This window comes from Colletotrichum gloeosporioides (assembly GCF_011800055.1).
Source record: "Colletotrichum gloeosporioides strain Lc1 chromosome Unknown consensus_47, whole genome shotgun sequence".
Classification (NCBI taxonomy): Eukaryota; Fungi; Ascomycota; class Sordariomycetes; order Glomerellales; family Glomerellaceae; genus Colletotrichum; species Colletotrichum gloeosporioides.
Genome location: NW_025544692.1, coordinates 672,403 through 689,745, shown reverse-complemented (window position 1 = coordinate 689,745; position 17,343 = coordinate 672,403). Strand labels below are relative to the sequence as shown.

The 17,343-nt window shown below is 50.3% G+C and overlaps 7 protein-coding genes across 7 annotated transcripts; 5 read left to right on the top strand and 2 right to left on the bottom strand.

Annotated features, from left to right (window-relative positions):
* Positions 1–182: 182 nt before the first annotated feature.
* On the top strand, positions 183–1,563 carry GCG54_00005923 (FAD-dependent monooxygenase OpS4; the record flags this gene model as incomplete). Its single annotated transcript, XM_045405938.1, has 2 exons — positions 183–335; positions 400–1,563. 2 exons carry the CDS (start codon positions 183–185, stop codon positions 1,561–1,563), a joined length of 1,317 nt encoding a protein of 438 aa, XP_045264336.1.
* Positions 1,564–2,072: 509 nt separating this feature from the next.
* On the top strand, positions 2,073–3,587 carry GCG54_00005922 (putative exopolygalacturonase B; the record flags this gene model as incomplete). Its single annotated transcript, XM_045405937.1, has 3 exons — positions 2,073–2,554; positions 2,605–2,729; positions 2,782–3,587. 3 exons carry the CDS (start codon positions 2,073–2,075, stop codon positions 3,585–3,587), a joined length of 1,413 nt encoding a protein of 470 aa, XP_045264335.1.
* Positions 3,588–4,042: 455 nt separating this feature from the next.
* GCG54_00005921 (uncharacterized protein) lies at positions 4,043–4,672 on the top strand (the record flags this gene model as incomplete). Its single annotated transcript, XM_045405936.1, has 2 exons — positions 4,043–4,208; positions 4,260–4,672. 2 exons carry the CDS (start codon positions 4,043–4,045, stop codon positions 4,670–4,672), a joined length of 579 nt encoding a protein of 192 aa, XP_045264334.1.
* A 1,973-nt stretch (positions 4,673–6,645) lies between these two features.
* On the bottom strand, positions 6,646–8,495 carry GCG54_00005920 (uncharacterized protein; the record flags this gene model as incomplete). The annotated part of the gene is made up of 3 exons (XM_045405935.1): positions 6,646–8,127; positions 8,182–8,316; positions 8,367–8,495. The coding sequence occupies 3 exons, from the start codon at positions 8,493–8,495 to the stop codon at positions 6,646–6,648; spliced, it is 1,746 nt and encodes a 581-aa protein (XP_045264333.1).
* Positions 8,496–10,860: 2,365 nt separating this feature from the next.
* Positions 10,861–11,812, top strand: GCG54_00005919 (uncharacterized protein; the record flags this gene model as incomplete). Its single annotated transcript, XM_045405934.1, has 3 exons — positions 10,861–11,096; positions 11,227–11,455; positions 11,546–11,812. 3 exons carry the CDS (start codon positions 10,861–10,863, stop codon positions 11,810–11,812), a joined length of 732 nt encoding a protein of 243 aa, XP_045264332.1.
* Positions 11,813–11,970: 158 nt separating this feature from the next.
* GCG54_00005918 (Succinate--hydroxymethylglutarate CoA-transferase) lies at positions 11,971–13,701 on the bottom strand (the record flags this gene model as incomplete). The annotated part of the gene is made up of 1 exon (XM_045405933.1): positions 11,971–13,701. The coding sequence occupies one exon, from the start codon at positions 13,699–13,701 to the stop codon at positions 11,971–11,973; it is 1,731 nt and encodes a 576-aa protein (XP_045264331.1).
* A 1,009-nt stretch (positions 13,702–14,710) lies between these two features.
* On the top strand, positions 14,711–17,309 carry GCG54_00005917 (L-carnitine dehydrogenase; the record flags this gene model as incomplete). Its single annotated transcript, XM_045405932.1, has 2 exons — positions 14,711–15,602; positions 16,396–17,309. The coding sequence occupies 2 exons, from the start codon at positions 14,711–14,713 to the stop codon at positions 17,307–17,309; spliced, it is 1,806 nt and encodes a 601-aa protein (XP_045264330.1).
* Positions 17,310–17,343: the final 34 nt, after the last annotated feature.

The following is a 17,343-nucleotide window of genomic DNA, read 5'->3' as shown; positions in this document are numbered from 1 at the left end:
TTAGACCCGGTTCGTATTCATAAAGTTTCTACAATCCTCGTTACATACGCTGAAACTCCGTCATCGTGCGTCTGTGCGAAAGGTCTAGTGCCGTTAACCGAGTCCTCGGTTTATGGCCACATGGCAAGTTTACTGACATTTGGATTTGTGTCTTGATTCTACTTGGACACATCGTGCTCAGCATGGCGTCACCAATGAGCCTCGGAAACGACTTTCACGTTATCATCGTCGGTGCAGGACTCGCGGGGCTGTCAGCTGCTTTGTCAATCAAGCTTGCCAACCCGTCACATCGAGTAACCATTTTCGAATCTGTCGAGGAACTCAGAGAAGTTGGCGTCAGTTGGGTCGCACATTTTGCAGAGACGTCAGGCCGATGGCATCTAACTCATACACTCGCAGGCGGGCATACAGCTTACTCCCAATGGCGTACGCCTCCTTGAGAAGTGGGATGTGATGAAAGAACTGCCTACGGCATTGCCGAACACCATGAGTGTAAGACGCTACGATGGCTCGAGGCTGCTAGCACATGAGCCTTTCCTGCAGCAGCTCTTACAACGTCGCTGTGGCGCCTCGATTGTTGATGTCCACCGAGCTGACCTGCAAAACGCCATGCTCGCCAAGTGTATTGACGAACTGGGTGTCACCATAAAGCTTGGTAGCTCAGTAAAGTCAGTCGAATTCAACGAGGCCGCAGTGACTCTCGAAAGCGGTTCAACAATTCACGGGGACGTTGTTCTTCTCGCAGACGGCCTGTGGTCAACAATTCGCAGCGAGTTCGCCGGGAAGGACCATCCGCCTATCGCGACGGGAGACTTGGCGTATCGACTTCTTATCTCCGTTGACGAGCTCAGCGGCCCCGATGAGGACGAGCTACGAGAATTCATCAGCCGTCCTGCTTTGAATTTCTGGATTGGACCGTCTTCCCACGTCGTTGGGTATTCCTTGCGTGAAGGAACCATGTTTAACTTGGTCTTTCTTCGACCGGACGACTTGCCTGATGGAGTATCTAGGACTGGTGGGACTCAAGCCGAGATCAGCTCTGCACTTCCCTGGGACCCTTTGCTTGTGAAATTTCTACAGGCGAGCAAAGAGGTGACCAAGTGGAAGCTGATGTGGGCTAAGCCTCTGTCCCAGTTGGCTAATGACAGCGGGACGTTCTTCATGGCAGGAGATTGTTGCCATCCCATGCTCCCATACCTAGCGCAAGGGGCGAACTCGAGTCTAGAGGATGGCGCCGTACTAGGACATCTACTTGGCAAGGTTTCAAAAGCAAACAAGACCAAGCTTCTTCCTGTGGTTGCGAGGGTGTATCAGCGTTTGCGAAATGACAGAACCCGCTGGATTCAGGAGGAGGCATTCCGCCAACGGGACGCACTCCATCTTTCCGATGGCGAGGAACAGAGGGAGAGGGACAGAGACATGGTCGGACAGCTGGGAGTTGAAATACGGGGGCCGTTTCCAATAAGGTTCTTTTGTCCTGAGGCCCAGCGCCTGATGTTTGCGTACGACGCATATGAGCAAGCTGAGAGGGGTTGGGACAATGAATCCAGCACGTTATGTTAGCTTGTGATTTGTATCGGTCTCGCAATTCTCGCAAATCCATACGTTCATTCGTAACGTACTGTAGTTCTTCTGGAATTCAAGCTAGGCCCGTCGGTCTTGAAATTACTCCAGCGCATTGGACTGAATCTATGCCAAAGAGGCCATCGGCGGCTCTAGGCAGGCTTCCGAGACCCGAAAGTGCCAATGAAATCAGCCTCCAAGAGTCTAGGCATCGCGCATGCCTGTGGAGACAGAGGTCAGGAGAAATATTCCCCGCGCCAAGAATAGCCAAGGTCGGGTAGAAGGAAGGAACAAAACTCCATCAATCAACTCGACGAGGACTCTTCTCCAAGATACCATGGCCCACATAGCGTCCTGGGCAACCAAAGCCCCAGTCCTCAAGTAGGAAAGTGTACCAATGTGGGTTCGTTGTGATACATGAGATTGCGTGAGCCGCAGGTGTGTATAAAATGGACTCTATATTGCTCAATAATCCACACTTGGTTCAACGGCAGCAAGTTATCATCAAGATGAAACACTTTGCTGTGGCTCTTTTGGTCATCCTTAGCAACGTCCTCTACACGTCAGGGCTGAATGTACCTCGTACAGCTGAAGAGTTTCGCCTTAAGCATCCTCTGCCCAAGAGGACTATCCCATGCCGCGCATCTTTTACGCCGAAATCATCGGCGAACGATACTGACGACGTCGCTGACTCCTTTTTAGACGCTGTTATGCGTGCTAATAATGGAGGGGCTGTGTATCTTCCTGCAGGTCAGACATTTGTGATCGGCAAACCACTTGACTTGACATTCCTTCATGATGTCCACATCCGCCTTGAGGGGACCATCAAGTTTACCGACGACGTCGAGTTTTGGCAAGCCAACGCTTATCAGCATCCGTTTCAAAGATCACTGATGTTCTGGAAATGGGGCGGTAAAGACGTATGGATCCATGGCGAGGGTGTCATTGACGGCCAAGGGCAAAGGTGGTGGAATGAATTCTCTGGACAAGAGTAAGCAACTTCAGTCTCGTGCAAAACATGGAATTGACTCTTTGGACCAGAATCTTAGACCCAGACAATGAGTATCTTAGACCCATTCTCTTTTATGCGGAGGGTATTGAGAATTTAATCGTTGAGGGAATTCTGATGAAAGATTCCCCAGTTTGGCATAATTTCATTGTTAATTGTAAATCCACCTCTCTATCGAAGACACGGCCGCAGATACTGATATTCCTCAGCCAAATACATCACATACCGCGATGTCATCGTTGAGGCAAAATCGAACAATGCCACAGTCGAACCAAAGAATGGCGATTTTTTCAACTCGCTGAACGTTGAGCATATTCGTATCGAGCGCGTTTGGGTTGACTCAGATGACGATTGCTTCTCGCCGAAGAGCAACAATACAGACATCCATGTCAATACGATGTACTGTAACAACTCTCATGGGCAGTCACTCGGGAGTCTTGGACAGTATGCGGGAGAGTACGTCTTTGTGAAGGACGTTGTGATTGAGAACGTCTGGATGCTGAACGGAAACAATGGTGCCCGCATCAAGGTCTGGGCTGGGGAAAACGTCGCGACTGGGTTTGTGGAGAATGTGACATTTCGAAACTTTTGGACTGAGAATGACGACTGGCCTATCTTCTTGGACAGTTGTTACTTCAACGTTGACTCGGAAACTTGTAACCGCTTTCCAAGCAAGATGAAGGTCAGTAATGTGCTCTTCGAAAACTTCCGGGGTATCTCAAGTGGGAGCAAGGGGAGGGCTGTTGCAAGGGTGAGTTGCTCAACGAATGAAGAGGGACGATGCAGGGATATCAAGTTCAAGGGGTTTGACGTGCAGAGCCCTTGTGGTGGGGAGGCGGTGGTAATCTGCGATGGTGTTGACGGCGGCCTGGGCATTCCCTGTGTCCCTTTTGAGAGTGAAGAGGCGCAGTCGGCACTGAAAGACGTATGCGAGCGTGGAAAGGCCACAATTGACCCTCCTTGGGATGTACGAGATTACGGAGCAAGAGGTATCATCTACAATCCCAAGACATAGCCTTCGAGTTTTTCAGGCCTATGGGTATGTATAATAGGTGGCATCATTCACAATTTGGATTTCGACCGTCACCCTCCCTAGTTGTCTTTGTTAAAGCGTAGGAAACCTCAAGACTTCAAAATGTGCGATGCTTTCGCGATTGGCGTCTGCCTCACTACTTTATTATCGCGCCCCCGTCTCTATTTGCTGCAACAGAAACACTTTTGACTCAAAGTCATCAAAATAATGTGGCTCTTTTTTAAACTCCAGGTATCATGTCGACATGTTTTGGCTCCACAAGCAACCAGGATCGCCGCTACTCCTAATGGAGTTTAGCACAGGATGATGACGCACACGAACCAACCATCCATAGTCGCATCACGATTTCTTTAAAGGGCGGTCGGCTATCGTCTTACCCGATCGCGTCAGACTGAGCCTTGTGGAATAGCCTACCTTCCAGCACGATCGCAAGCACAATGACCTTAGTCCAAGAATTTCGGTCTTGGATCACCCCTGCTCAAGGCCCGGTTTCTGCATCCACAGAATTGGGACATGCGGCGCCGGCTACGTCGCAAGTGCCGTTCCCTCGCTCCGACTCCAAGCCCACCGTAATTGCCTTCCTCCGGCATTGCGGCTGTCCATGTGCGTCCATTACCCCTGCTGCAAGACTACTGCCAATACTAATAACACAAGTCGCCGAAAAGACCTTCCTTCGACTTCGAGACGCAGCTGACAGAAATCCCGAAGTCAAATTCATCGCTGTGTCCCATTCCTCAGAGCTACATACGTCAAAATGGCTTGCGGAAGTCGGAGGGGCTGGAGACACCAATCCGGTTGACGTCGTCGTTGACGAAGACCGCGCTGTGTACGCCAAGTGGGGCCTTGGCATATCCTCTTTCCTGCACGTCCTGAGCCCGGGAGAATTGAGTGAAGTCTTCAGTCTGGCATGGAACGAGGGTATCAGAAACAGGCCAACAGAGAGCGGAAATCGCTGGCAAACCTCTGGAGCTTGGGCAGTCAATGAGCGTGGAATTATCGTTTGGGGGCATGCGGCCAAAGGAGCTTCCGAAATTCCGGACTTCGACGAAGCTGTGACGCAAGTGTAGACAGAGAATGGTGAGTAACCCGCTCATTCTCTACACTCATGCTTCTCTGCCTACATGTACGAAAGCAATGATGGAAGTAGACAGAAAAAAAAAAAAAAAAAAAANAAAAAAAAAAAAAAAAAAAAATTAGCAATGATTCGCCTCTTGGCTCGTTCAAGCGTCGCGTCTCTCCTTGGAAATAATTATCTGCGTGTTTGCTTCGCCTTTAGCTCACTGACAAGAATTCAACCTTAAGAGGCCTATGTTGAACCCTCGGAAGATGTCTAACTTTCGCGCTACATAAGTACCAAGCTTCAGGTGTGGTCTCTGCTGTGTTTTAGCAGTCTGCTTTTCCAATCTCTGAATACCTTCGTTCGATTTGTTGCCTGGTTAAGTACTATTTTCTTGCTGTCACTTGGAGATTATTAGTCATACACAGCACTGCGTCCTTCGCCTCTTGAACTAGACTTCACTCCTTGTTTGTGGACATTCGATGCGAACATTGCCAAGCCACAGGCACACAAAGCTGTGTGCGACAGTGATGAGGAGTCATGCGGCAGATCCATTATTTTTTGCCGTACTTGACCATCAAAGAGTACGAAAAGTGGGAAGTTCTTTCGGTAATCATTACTGCGTATTGGCATCCCCTAAACGCTGCAGCATGGCGTCTGGGATCTTCGAAGAGAGCCTCCCGGCCCATCCCCGATTGGTTCTTCGTGCCAATCGGTCAGGGATTCGTTACCAACATTGGCCCACAGCTCCTCGTAAACCCGTCCAATCGTCGAAGCAGTCTTTTTTTGCCACCCAAAAGCTCATTTCCGAACTCAAAATGTTTGGAAACCACGTGATGGTTCATTGGCGCGGGGGCGCGCACATGGATCTACGCAGTACTCCGTATCGCCGTTAAATGAGCTCTCGAGTCTGGTACTTTTGTAGGTTGACTGTTGGTTTTGCCATTCCAACAATGTAGACGCCGCAACGCGTGTGTAAGTCCACAGCCAACGAGCCGTGCTTCGTTGATTTCATGGACATTGTTCTATTGGCGTCGACCCTTGTCAAGGGACTTGTTTTGGAGATGGCTGCTGTTGGCGGTGGTGGGGGTCCGACTGTCCCGGTCAGTTGAACCCCCTGCACCGTTAGGCGGCACAATCAATGTCCGGGACATAGAGCAAACATTGTTTTCGGCCTGAAAGTGACACTTAAGATGATTTGGGCAGTTCTATTAGTTACCGGAATTCCTGCCCAAAACCTGCAATGCCACTGCCTGCCTTCTTCTACAATCATGGCTGCATCGCACGAACCTCTGATCCTAGGAAAATCGTCAAGATGGCGCAATTCAACCAACAATGTCTGGAGCAAGCCCACGCGAAGGCGAGCTGCAAATCTGCCTCTTCTTCGTCGCGCCCTCCTATGATCGTACGCATCCCACCCGAGGCGACACCGGAGATCATCCGCCCGAAGCTACTTGTACTAGAGCCACCGTACGAAGGACCCAACGTGCATGAAGTAGGGGTTAAAGGTTCGTGAATACTTTTCCAGTGGTTACGTTGAGTATCTGATTCAATCTCGCAGCTGTAGGGAGGTTCATGCCGGCCTCCCACTCTCTCAATTGCACTAAAAAGTCCTCTGAAGGAAGCGGCCAACGAGGTCCAGATTTGTGGCCATTATGGTCATGGGTAAGCTAACAGCTTCATCAAGATTGGTGCCTGGGGATCGATGCGGCTTGAATTCCTTTTCTTATTCTTGCGCTTGCACTGGTGTTTTCTTATCCTCATGATGAAAGACCAAGTTTGGCGGTCGGGGTTCGCAGTCGAACGGAGGGCTCACGTGGTTTGTTGAGTTGGCACTATGAATGTTTGATTCGCTTTATGGATTTCTAGAGCAACTCAAGGGAAATGGGAGACTCGGGAATGAAAAATGCGTTATTCAATTTTACTCTAATCTGGAAGTTGTGCAGCACCGTGTCGGGCAACGGCTTGACATCAACTCATCTGCTACTGCTTCTTTGGGGGCAGCACCGTCGGAACCGGGGGACGAGTAGTAGTTCTTGGTAACTCCGGAACAGCAGGTGTCGGGATACAAGCACAAGCGCTGCTGACCTGTGCAACAAGACTCTTATCCTCTCCGCCGCATGCCTCGGCAGCATACCCGGGCACAAGGATGTCGTCGGTGTTGAGGCGCTGGGTGTAATTGCCACAGAACTCTCCAGACTCCTCTAGGCGATCAGGAATGTGTGAGGCCCGCAATGCCCGAAGGCAATTATCGGCGTTGCAGACGGGTGCTTTTGGGCATTCCTTGGATGTCATCTTGACCACGAAACTGCCGCGCTCGATTGTGTGTACGAAAATGAAGCCGGACTTGAAGTTGGCAAACGAGGACCACGATCCGAGGAACGCAACTGTGCCACCACCTTCGTTCTCATCATCTTCGGGATAAATGTCGAAAAAGCCAGCCTCGCAGATGCTGCTACCCGTTGGGTCCTTAGTAACACTGCTGACGTCAAGCACGTTTAGCCCATTCCCGTAGTTTGACTGATACAAATAACCATTCACCATGTACTGGTTATGGTCAATAGACCTAGTCTTCCCAGCGTAGTGCCCTACATAGACTGGAGCTTCCAAGTTGCGGATGTCCATAATGTGGGTTGTGGGAAGACCTTGCGTCATTGGGCCGACCTTGGCATCCCTCTCGTCGAATTCGTCATCAATGAACAGGTACTCTTGCCAGGTCTCGTTATTGACGACGCCTTGATGTACATACTGCGCACCAGGGTAGTCCGTAATTGAGATGATGTTTGTGGTGTTACCGTTCTTATCAGTGACGTCGTAGATGGTCAGAGTATCCTCATTGTAGCCATAGCAGATGTCTCTTCCATAGTACCGATGGTCTGGGCCACGATATACTAGACACTCAGCATCATGCACATAACCATCCCCCGCAGCGCAGCCAGGGCTTGTAATGTTGGTCGGGTCGCTGATGTCGAGAAAAATCAGACCGCCCCGACAGGGCAGATCGTCTCGCACCCGAATGGTTTCGTTTCCGCCCACAGAGCCACAAGCAATGGCATAGTTGAGTTCGTGATTAACGACGATGTTGTGAGTACGCCCCATGGGGAGCTCGTCCCAGTGCCCAGTAAGCTCTTCCTGAGTGAAGTTCTTCGGGTTCGCGGGATCTAGATCAAGGACCTTCTTCATGTCGAAGAACTGCACTCCATGGTGAATGGCCTCGGACCCAATCACGGCAATATCACCAACGATACGTATTTCGCGCCATTGCGAGCCGATTCGATCGTATTGTGGGAGACGGCCGAGGTAAACCAGCTTTCCCTCCTCTGAGATCTCTGCAAAGGCGGTGCCGTCGTACTGGCCAATGGCGACAAATTCTCTACCATCTGCTGAAGTCCAGCCCCAGGAAGAGGAGCCACGCCCACCCCAGCTGCCAAGCGCTTCGTGTGAGAGGAAATGATAAAGGTCGATCTTCATTAATTAGCAATGAGAAGCTCTCCACGTGCGGGCATGCAATAAGCCTACGTTGTTACACCTGAAGGTATTATGGAAATCTCCAGGGACCGCCTCAGCAAACCCGTTCACACACGGGGTATATCCGAGCTCAGGATACTGAGAACTATCCATTTCGCCAGCGGCGATCTCAGCCTCCCATTGAGCCTTTGGGTCTGTCAGCTAAAGCACTCTGATCAGGCATTGATCGCACACACCATCTTGATTCCCATGATGCGGCGATGCACCTCGCCAGAGTCATACTCTGCTTTCGTACCTGCCCCAGCCGCATTGGTTAATCTCAACAGAGACCAGCCGAGGACGGCTGCGGCATGAATGTGCACCATTTCAACGAACCAAATAAGTGACAATAGCGAGAGCTACCAAGAGATGAGCTGCTTGTACGAGCCAATGAAGATCAAATTACCCGAATACCATGTTTCAATGAAGCGGCACCGCCGGCCTTTAAGTATTGGGAGTCTATGTATCACGCTTCGGACATTACGGGTTAGGTACCAAGAATCAACAAGATCTGTAAATTAACTATTGCCAATCAAAGACGGAGTGCGGAGAGCTCAGAACAAGACCTTATTTTCATTCTCACATCAGCCAAAATCCGACCAGAGAGAATCACGCAAGATTTGATACCACCTCAGGGCTTGGCTGATGAAACATAGCTGCTAAAAGAAGCTAAGTTGATCTTGGACGACTATCACGCTGACCTTGGCAGCCTTGGCATAGTCGTTTGGACGAGTTATCAGCTGGGACTACTGCGAGCTTCGCCTCAGAATCCCCGCATTGAACACGCACACATGTTTTTTTGTAGCTTGGCTTTACAGTTGCGGTAGGTGGTTACGGCCTTGGCTATTCAACTAGGCACTTGGCCGTTGATAAGAGAGAAAGAAACGCTGCTCTTCGCCGCAGTGATGATTGAAAGATGGCTTGCCGCACAGCCAACTCGTTAGCTCGCAACCTCAAACAAGAACCCATTCTACAGCAATGAAAGTCGGTTCGAAATTAAGTGCTCCCCAATTGGTTCCGCCGCTTGCGGCCAATCTCTGGTCTCGATTTCATCAAAAAGTAAAAGGGCACTCACTAGCTTGCAAATGAAGTTCGATTCCTCTGCCCCACCACGTCGCCCTGGTTTACCCAATCATCAATCCAGGTCCCTTCTTCTTATTTCTACCACCATCATGGTCGACGCCTGCCAGGAATTCTGCTTCAAAAACTTAGCCGGCAGTACATTCATATCATGTCTGAGGCTTGCGCCGAGGCGCATTTCGCTGCGTCTGTCCACGCGATGCCAACACTCATTGGGAAATGCTGGATGATTTTGCTTGACGCAGTCCTCCTTGACATCGGAGGAACTGGGGTCGCCGACCCAGCCAACCGTCATCGTTACGTGTCGCTTCTTCTTGCCGCGGCGCCGAGCAAGCCAGTGATTTCTTGATGGTTCGAATGTGCCAAAAGATGGCACATTACCTCTGCGCGATCCACATGAGCAACGCAGTACGCGCCCCAGGCTATGGGGGCGTCATCCTGAAGTACTTATTCCGGTACCCATGTCCACTCAGCCTCAGAATCTGCCGCGTCCTAACACACCAAGAAGTCGAGCCTGGTGAGTCAGTTGTGTCAAGGCGATGACCCATGATCTGACGGGATTCGAGTTTGTCATTCGTCAGTGTATCGGCTTCGGCAGACGAGCGATTTGGGCAGTCGATGCCATTGTCGATTTGGCGTGGGGTGCGTGCTTAGGTATGTCCAGGGTGAATGTGCGCATCTGGTGATGATGTTGCAAGAGATATTGTGTGATGCTGAGAAAGATCGGTCATCCGGCTTGTTGGGGAACATTCCTCATCTTATCTTCTTGCATGCAATGGGGGGGTGGGGGGGTCTTCGTCAACAACACCTTATTCCATTGCTTAGGACTTCCTTACTGGTGGCTGAGCTATGCAGTGACAGTACGCCGTGATAAAAAAACAAAAAGGAGAAGAAGAAGAAGAAAGATAAATGAAATCAAGATGCTTAAGTCTAGAACGAAGGGCGGTAATACCTTATAAAGCCTTAGCAGTAAGATTCACAAGCTTAATACTGCCTGAAAGATTGACTTCATCGTCCTGAATCGCTGAGGGCAAATTATACAGGGAAATCACAAGGTGTCACAAGCAAAAAGCCCCCAAAAAGGGCCTGACCGGGGTTCGAACCCGGGGCCTCTCGCAGTTGTTACTGGACAATAACCCAAAGCGAGAATCGTACCACTAGACCATCAGGCCGTATATCCTTATCGCCAAGCGGCTTCACAGCGCACCAAGAGGCCGGAGGTGGCCCTAGCGTCAGTGCTAACACTGGAATTCACAGACGGAAACTTTTGCTGTCATAATAGTATAATAGTATAATGCTAGAGAACTACGCTCACTAAGATGACTAGTCCTTAATAAGACATCTAGACACCCTGTCTTTAATAATAATAATGATAATAATAAGTGGTTTTAGGCATATGCTAGGGATTCTCGTTATATAAGTCTAATAGTTGTTATCTTTGATGACAAAAGATCGTAGGATTCGCTAGTGCTTACTGGATTATAGATGGCTTCCATAAGCATGTTGACTTTCTTAACCCCGCTTCTCAGACCAGAATTCCTGACCCAGCCTGCTTTATATCTTCTGGCCTCATCCGAAAGATAAAGACCCTTGGAGCCAGCATCGCCTAAAATGAAGCTTGTTATCGCTGGAGCAAACGGATTTGTGGGAACGGAGCTCGTCCGCCAGAGCTTGCGGCTGCCCAGCATCACATCCATAATAGCTCTTTCCAGACGCCCCGTGGACATTGGAAACGGAGGTCCATCTGCTGCCGAGATATCAAAGCTGACGACTGTTGTGGTTGGATCTTATGACACTTACTCTGACGACGAGAAAGCAGCCTTCGCGAATGCCGATGCTTGCATTTGGTGGGTTCCATCATGTCGTGAATCATTCTTCTAGCCTACCTCTATCTTCCCTGTCCCCATTTGGAAAAATGAATACAACGTCACGGTCTTGCACAGAAAGCGCTGACGATATATTGCGTCTATCGGATAGGACAGTAGCAATCACGCCGTCAAGATCCGATGCCTATGAGTGGGATGAGGTTCAACGCGTTTGTCTCCGCTCACCTCTTGTGGCTCTAAAGGCCATGATTGATGCGCGATCTGAGGCAGCATTCGGCCCCAATTCGAAGCCTATTCGATTTGTGTACATGAGCGGCATCGCCTCGGAGCGTGACCAAACCAAGACTCCTAGTTTCAAGCCTAGATATTCCTTGTTACGAGTACGCTTGATCCGATTTTGCCCTCCTCTTCTCTCCCGATTTTCCGTTGAGGGTCGAAAGGTCATTTGTTAACCAAGTTCGAATTGACAGGGCGAAGCTGAAAGTGCTATTCTCGCACTCGCGGAAGAACACAGACCAAAAGTCGAAGTGTGCATTTCAAAACCTGGTTGGATTACTGCACCGAATGATTATATGAAGATGGCAATGGGGTTTGCATTAAAATGGGTTGCATCCTTGCCAAGCATTTGTGTCCAAGAGATATCCGCTGCGATGCTTCACCAAGTTGTCAATGGATTTGAGAAGGATACTCTGCTCAACGACGACTTGGCGGGGATAGGTAGAGCCAACAGATGTTGATCCGGACTCAGAGATAGCATTCCTAGTTCAAACAACAAAGTGCTTTGCAGTGACGCCGGGGATATTGTAGTCACAGTAAAGAAATCAATGGTGTTCTGATACAAGAAGACATCATGCTCCCATTACATATAATCAAGTATGTGGCTAATTTACTTTAATCAAAGAAACTTGACTGTTTCTGCCCTCTCGTTTGCATAGGGCACACTCGGTGTCTTCCATTCGGGAGTTGTGTCTTGCTCGCCCTTGAACTTAACCACAGGCTTCAGAATGCTTAACGTCTTCTTGTTGAAAGCGCTATCGTGAAAGCTTTGAAACCAGTCACTCTCGGGCTGCAGATAATCCCCAAGAACTCTTTGCCATCCATTCCACACGGTGACAAGGAGATCTAGTACGTGGTGTGATCCTCTCATTTCACCCCACTGGAAGCGTTGCTTGCATTCTTCCACAGTGGCTTCGGGATAAAGCCCAACCTCTTCGGTCAGGGCGTAAGCGTTGACACCAGTCAGACTGGCATGCGAATAGTAACTTCCCCCCTCAACTGCCCGTCTCTTCAGGCCCAACATGGCACCAACAGCTCCGAGGACACCGGTTGACATATCGGAAATGGGCAAGCTCGGAAGAACTGCCTCGTTGTTGGACAGCTTTAGTGACTTTCCTGTCACATAAGCAGATCCGGCGGCAGCATCGGCAATCTGCTGCCAACCGGGTCTTTCAGCATAGTAGCCGTCAGGGCCGAAACAGTTCTCGCTGACGTATACGATGCCACGGCCGCGCTCACCGGCCATCTTAAGCAGATCGTTGAGGCCAAGACCAAACTTGGGCATCTTGTTGATGCGGAAACCCTGAATGAAAACATCGCAGTCCGAGACGAGAGACTTGAGAATTGCGGCGTCTTCATCCTTGCGTAGGTCGATGGCGATTGTTCGTTTTCCAGCGTTCAAGGTCAACTGCATGATGTTGATGTCTGGTAAGTGTGGAGGATTCACACGAATCACGTCGGCTCCGTACGCAGCCAAAATTGTTCCAATCTGCGGGCCGGCAATGACACGAGTCATCTCTACAACTTTGACTCCAGCTAGAGGACGCTTGTCGTTGGGGTCCAGAGGCGGAAAGTCCACCGGAGGTGTTGGGATGGCCTGCTCTTGCTTCTGAACGTTTACCAAGGGATGTCTCGACAGCGAACGTCCCATCTCCGATTCACGCCATTGCTTGGGCGTGAAGCACATGCTGCCACAGAATCCGTTCAGAAGATTTGTCATCTCCATCTTCTCTGGGCTGAGCTTTGATGTGTGTTGGGCAATGAGCCGGGCGGCCTCCTCCGGCGTCTTGGCGGGTGTAGAGGGGTCTACACCAATAGATCGTAGGACCGGCTCGGCATTCATGCTCCCATGAAGCGAATACCAAACCTCGGGGTCGCTTGTAGGGTACAGACCGGTGGCGCGGTATTTGAGAGGAGTGTCGGTCCATCCTCGCTCCCAGTCGGGAAGCAACTCCTTCAACTTGCCCTGTTTAACCAGGCTCACGACATCAACGCCATCCAAGAAAGCAATCGCAATGCAGCCAAACCAAATGGCGGCGTGCGTGGTGTTGACTGTAATCTGACGCTCGTCATTCTTGGCGTCGCGGAGAGCAAGAATTTCGTCGGCCAAGACGCCAGTCATAGCATGCAATGCTGCAGCCACCGAAGTCGCCTTGATAGGTCCGGGGATGACAGGGTACGACTCCCCAGTAAATTGAACTTTGGAGAGAATCCTTTCATCTTGTGTGAAGCCGGGAGTCTGGCTGGCTATAAGACGAAAGATGCGTTCGGTGTCTTCTGGCACAGAGGTGAATGTTTTATCTGTGAAGGTACCCGGGCCGTAGATGTCGGGGATCTTTTCGACAGTCATGATTTATGATTTGTATTTGGAATGGTTTCGAGAAGGAAAGAAAAGGATACGATGAAGCAGAATAAGGCTTGCAAGTTGCAATGGCTAAGAGTCCAAGGATATTGGGAAGCTAAAGACCAGGCGGGGTTATTCGATTTATACTCAAAGACGTGTGAGGGCGGGTCATCCGTGGGAATTTGGTTGACAATGGCGGAAACGGAGTAAAGACGAAGATATCTCGGTGACCGGTGCGGATTGATTGGAACAGCCGCTGTCGGAAGACCCTTGCGTCCATCAGGGCTGCGAACGCCGTGAGGACCGATGATGTGGGGCAGTGCATCCCGGAGCATGACGTGAACCAGGTCTGAGTCTCGTGCAAGGCGTACGCAAGTCGGACGTTTTTGGTCGACGCGAGTGCCGGCGGTCGAGACACCAGACTAACGCGTGAAAAGAACAGGAATGACGTTGCCGCAAAACAATGAGACTGTCACGGGCCAAGAGAAGTTTTCTGGAAACTCCACGGACAGGGAGCTGGAATCGCCAAGATTGGTGATCCGGAGATGGCGCACGAGTCGCAGGCCCGCCGCCCTAATTCCGCGGGCGGAATTCTGCCACGCTCCCCACTAGACTGCAGGCCCGTTACCTACCTTTAGCGCGGGGACATCGGCGTTGTGGGTCGCGAAGACATGCCGAGCTTCCACGCTCTCGCGACCGGGATCGGCCCGGACTACGTCGTTACTTTCGGGGCTTCCGTCCGTGTAGCTATCTGAAATATCCAAGTAACCTTCATTCCCTCGTTAAATCAACTGACTATCTAATCTTGTTCTCAATTTTTCATCCGACTTCTGCTACTTTTTCCCAATTCATAAAAACCTCCTTTCTGTGCCCTGCTGCCTGCGTCACGGTCGTGCCATTAGCACTACCACCACGTTTCTCGAATCACCAGCACACCTTCCGTATCACTGCCTAGTTGCAAAGTCTGCAATCAACCAATCACATCCTTTGCTACCACGCCAGCGTTCTCTTCATCATGCCTGACATTCACAACGTTGCCATCATCGGCTGTGGGTCGATTGGTGCGTCTTGGGCGGCACTGTTCCTAGCCCAAGGACTCTCCGTTGTTGCCTTCGACATCAACCCAGCCGCGGAGACTTTCCTCCGCAATCTTGTCACCGACGCACTGCCAGTTCTGTCGTCATTGGGGTTGACGAAGAAATCGGATGTCAAAGCGACTGAGATCACGTTTACAACGGACATGCGCGAAGCCCTCAAAGATGCCGACTTCGTACAAGAAAATGGGCCAGAAAAGCTTGATTTCAAGCGAAAGCTATTCATGGAAATGGCCAAAATCATCCGACCCAATACTATCATCGCAACGAGTAGTAGCGGTCTGACATGCTCGAGTATTCAAGAGGGCATGGGTCCCTCCGGGAGGCCGGAGCGATGCGTGGTGGGCCACCCTTTCAACCCCCCGCATCTCATTCCCCTTGTCGAAGTTGTGGGGGGGAACAAAACTTCCACATCGACTGTGGAAAAGACGATGGATTTCTACGAGCGCATGGGGAAGAAGCCAGTGCATGTCAAGAAAGAGGTTGTGGGCCATGTTGCCAACCGACTACAAGCCGCGTTAGTAAGAGAGGTCATGTATCTTCTCCAGGAGGACATTGTCAATGTAGCAGACATCGACAAAGCTATGAGCTTTGGGCCAGGCCTTCGGTGGGGTGTCATGGGTCCCAGCATGTTGCTTCACTTGGGGGGCGGCGAAGGCGGGATCAAGCATATGGCGGACCATCTGTTAGGTCCCCTTATGACTTGGTATGCGCCCAAAGATCCTGAAGTGACAGATGAGTTGAAGCAAAAGTGGGTGGAAGGAACAATGAACGGGGTTGCTGGGAGGGAGTATCGGCAGTTGGCTAAGCAGCGTGACGAGGAACTTGTCAGATTGCTAAACATTCGGAAAGAGTGGGATGATTATGCGTCAACCGACAAGCAGTCATAGACATGTGAGAGTGTGTATCAGTGTTAGACTATAATTGATATATCATCTTTATCAAGAGACTTTTTCACGATCTCCTCAGTATTCTCGTCTTCACCTTTCTCTTTTCACTCACCTCTCTTCACAACTAGACACTAGTGGTTGTTGCTAATTGATGTAGAGAGTGCAATTGACTTGAACCTTCCTCCGAGATAGTTTTCGGCATCGCATTGAATTTTGAATGGCACTGAGGACCGCACCGAAACGCGAGGGGTTCATGGGCATGGCACAACTGGGCAATGACGTCCCACGTGAGGGCCTTGACCAGGGGCATCCATGTATATAGGCGGGGCCACGCGGAATTTCGCCGCGCAACTAGGAAGGCATCCGCCGCATTCTGTGACAGTGGGTATATCGTGAAGACCGAGGTGCGAAATCCGAGTAACGGACGGAACCATAAGTTGCCGTTAGCGGGCTGCCTGGTGATTCATTCGCAACCAGCAAATTGAAAACTTTTTTTTCTACAAGACGGAACCCGACTTGTAGAACTACTCTCGAATGGGTCTTCCGTCTGGAAAGACACCGGCCGCGCAACTTACGAGTGGTCTTCTTAAATGAATATTTCGCACGGAACGACTTCTTGTTTTGGTTCTTCTCTATGCCTGGAGGTCTCACTCATTACGATTATCATTACGGCTGTCAACTCAATTCTTTTAACACTGCCTATTTCAAACACTTAGTAACAATGGGCTCACAACCGCAACAACGTCTTTACATCCTTGACACGGATTTGTCGCATCCTCGTCAAGACACGCGGGCCGGACGCATATTATCTTGTCTTCCAGATGGGAGTGACCTTCGAACGATTATTGATAATATTGATACTCTTCCGGATGGCATTGCCATAGACCATGCAAACGGCCACATGTACTGGACAAACATGGGATCAAGCTTCAAATCCAACAGCGGTTCTATCGAAAGGGCCAACTTGGATGGATCTGACAGGAGAGTTGTTATTCCTGTGGGAACTTCAGGTGTCTTCACACCGAAACAAATCACCATCGCGAAGAGAAGCCAGAAGCTGTACTGGTGCGACAGAGAAGGCATGAAAGTCATGCGAGCAAATCTCGATGGTTCTGAGGTTGAGATTCTTATTTCGACGGGGAATACCGAGGCAGATATGCTAGATCAATCAAGGTGGTGCGTCGGCATTGCCGTGGATGAGCGGCGAGGCCTCTTCTACTGGACTCAAAAAGGTCCATCAAAGGGCAACCAGGGTCGTATTCTTCGAGCGCCGATCGAGCCAGCTTCGGGCGCCAGCGTGTTGGTCCGAGACATTGAAGTGGTCTTTGAAAAGCTGCCGGAGCCGATTGACCTTGAACTCGACGAAGAGATTAGTATGCTTTACTGGACAGATCGCGGAGATCCCCCCACTGGCAACTCTCTCAACCGAGCAAATGTGGAACTGGAAGGAAAGATTGAGACTTTAGCAATTCGCTTGCATGAGACGATCGGTTTGGCTTTGGATAAGAACGCGAGCGTGGTGTATGTGACCGACCTGTCTGGTGGTATATATGCCATCGATATCAACAAAAAGAAAAAGGCGGTTTTATTCGCAGAATTGGGTGATACCACTGGAATCGCTATAGCATAACTTCAATACCATCTCAAAATTCAACTACAATTAT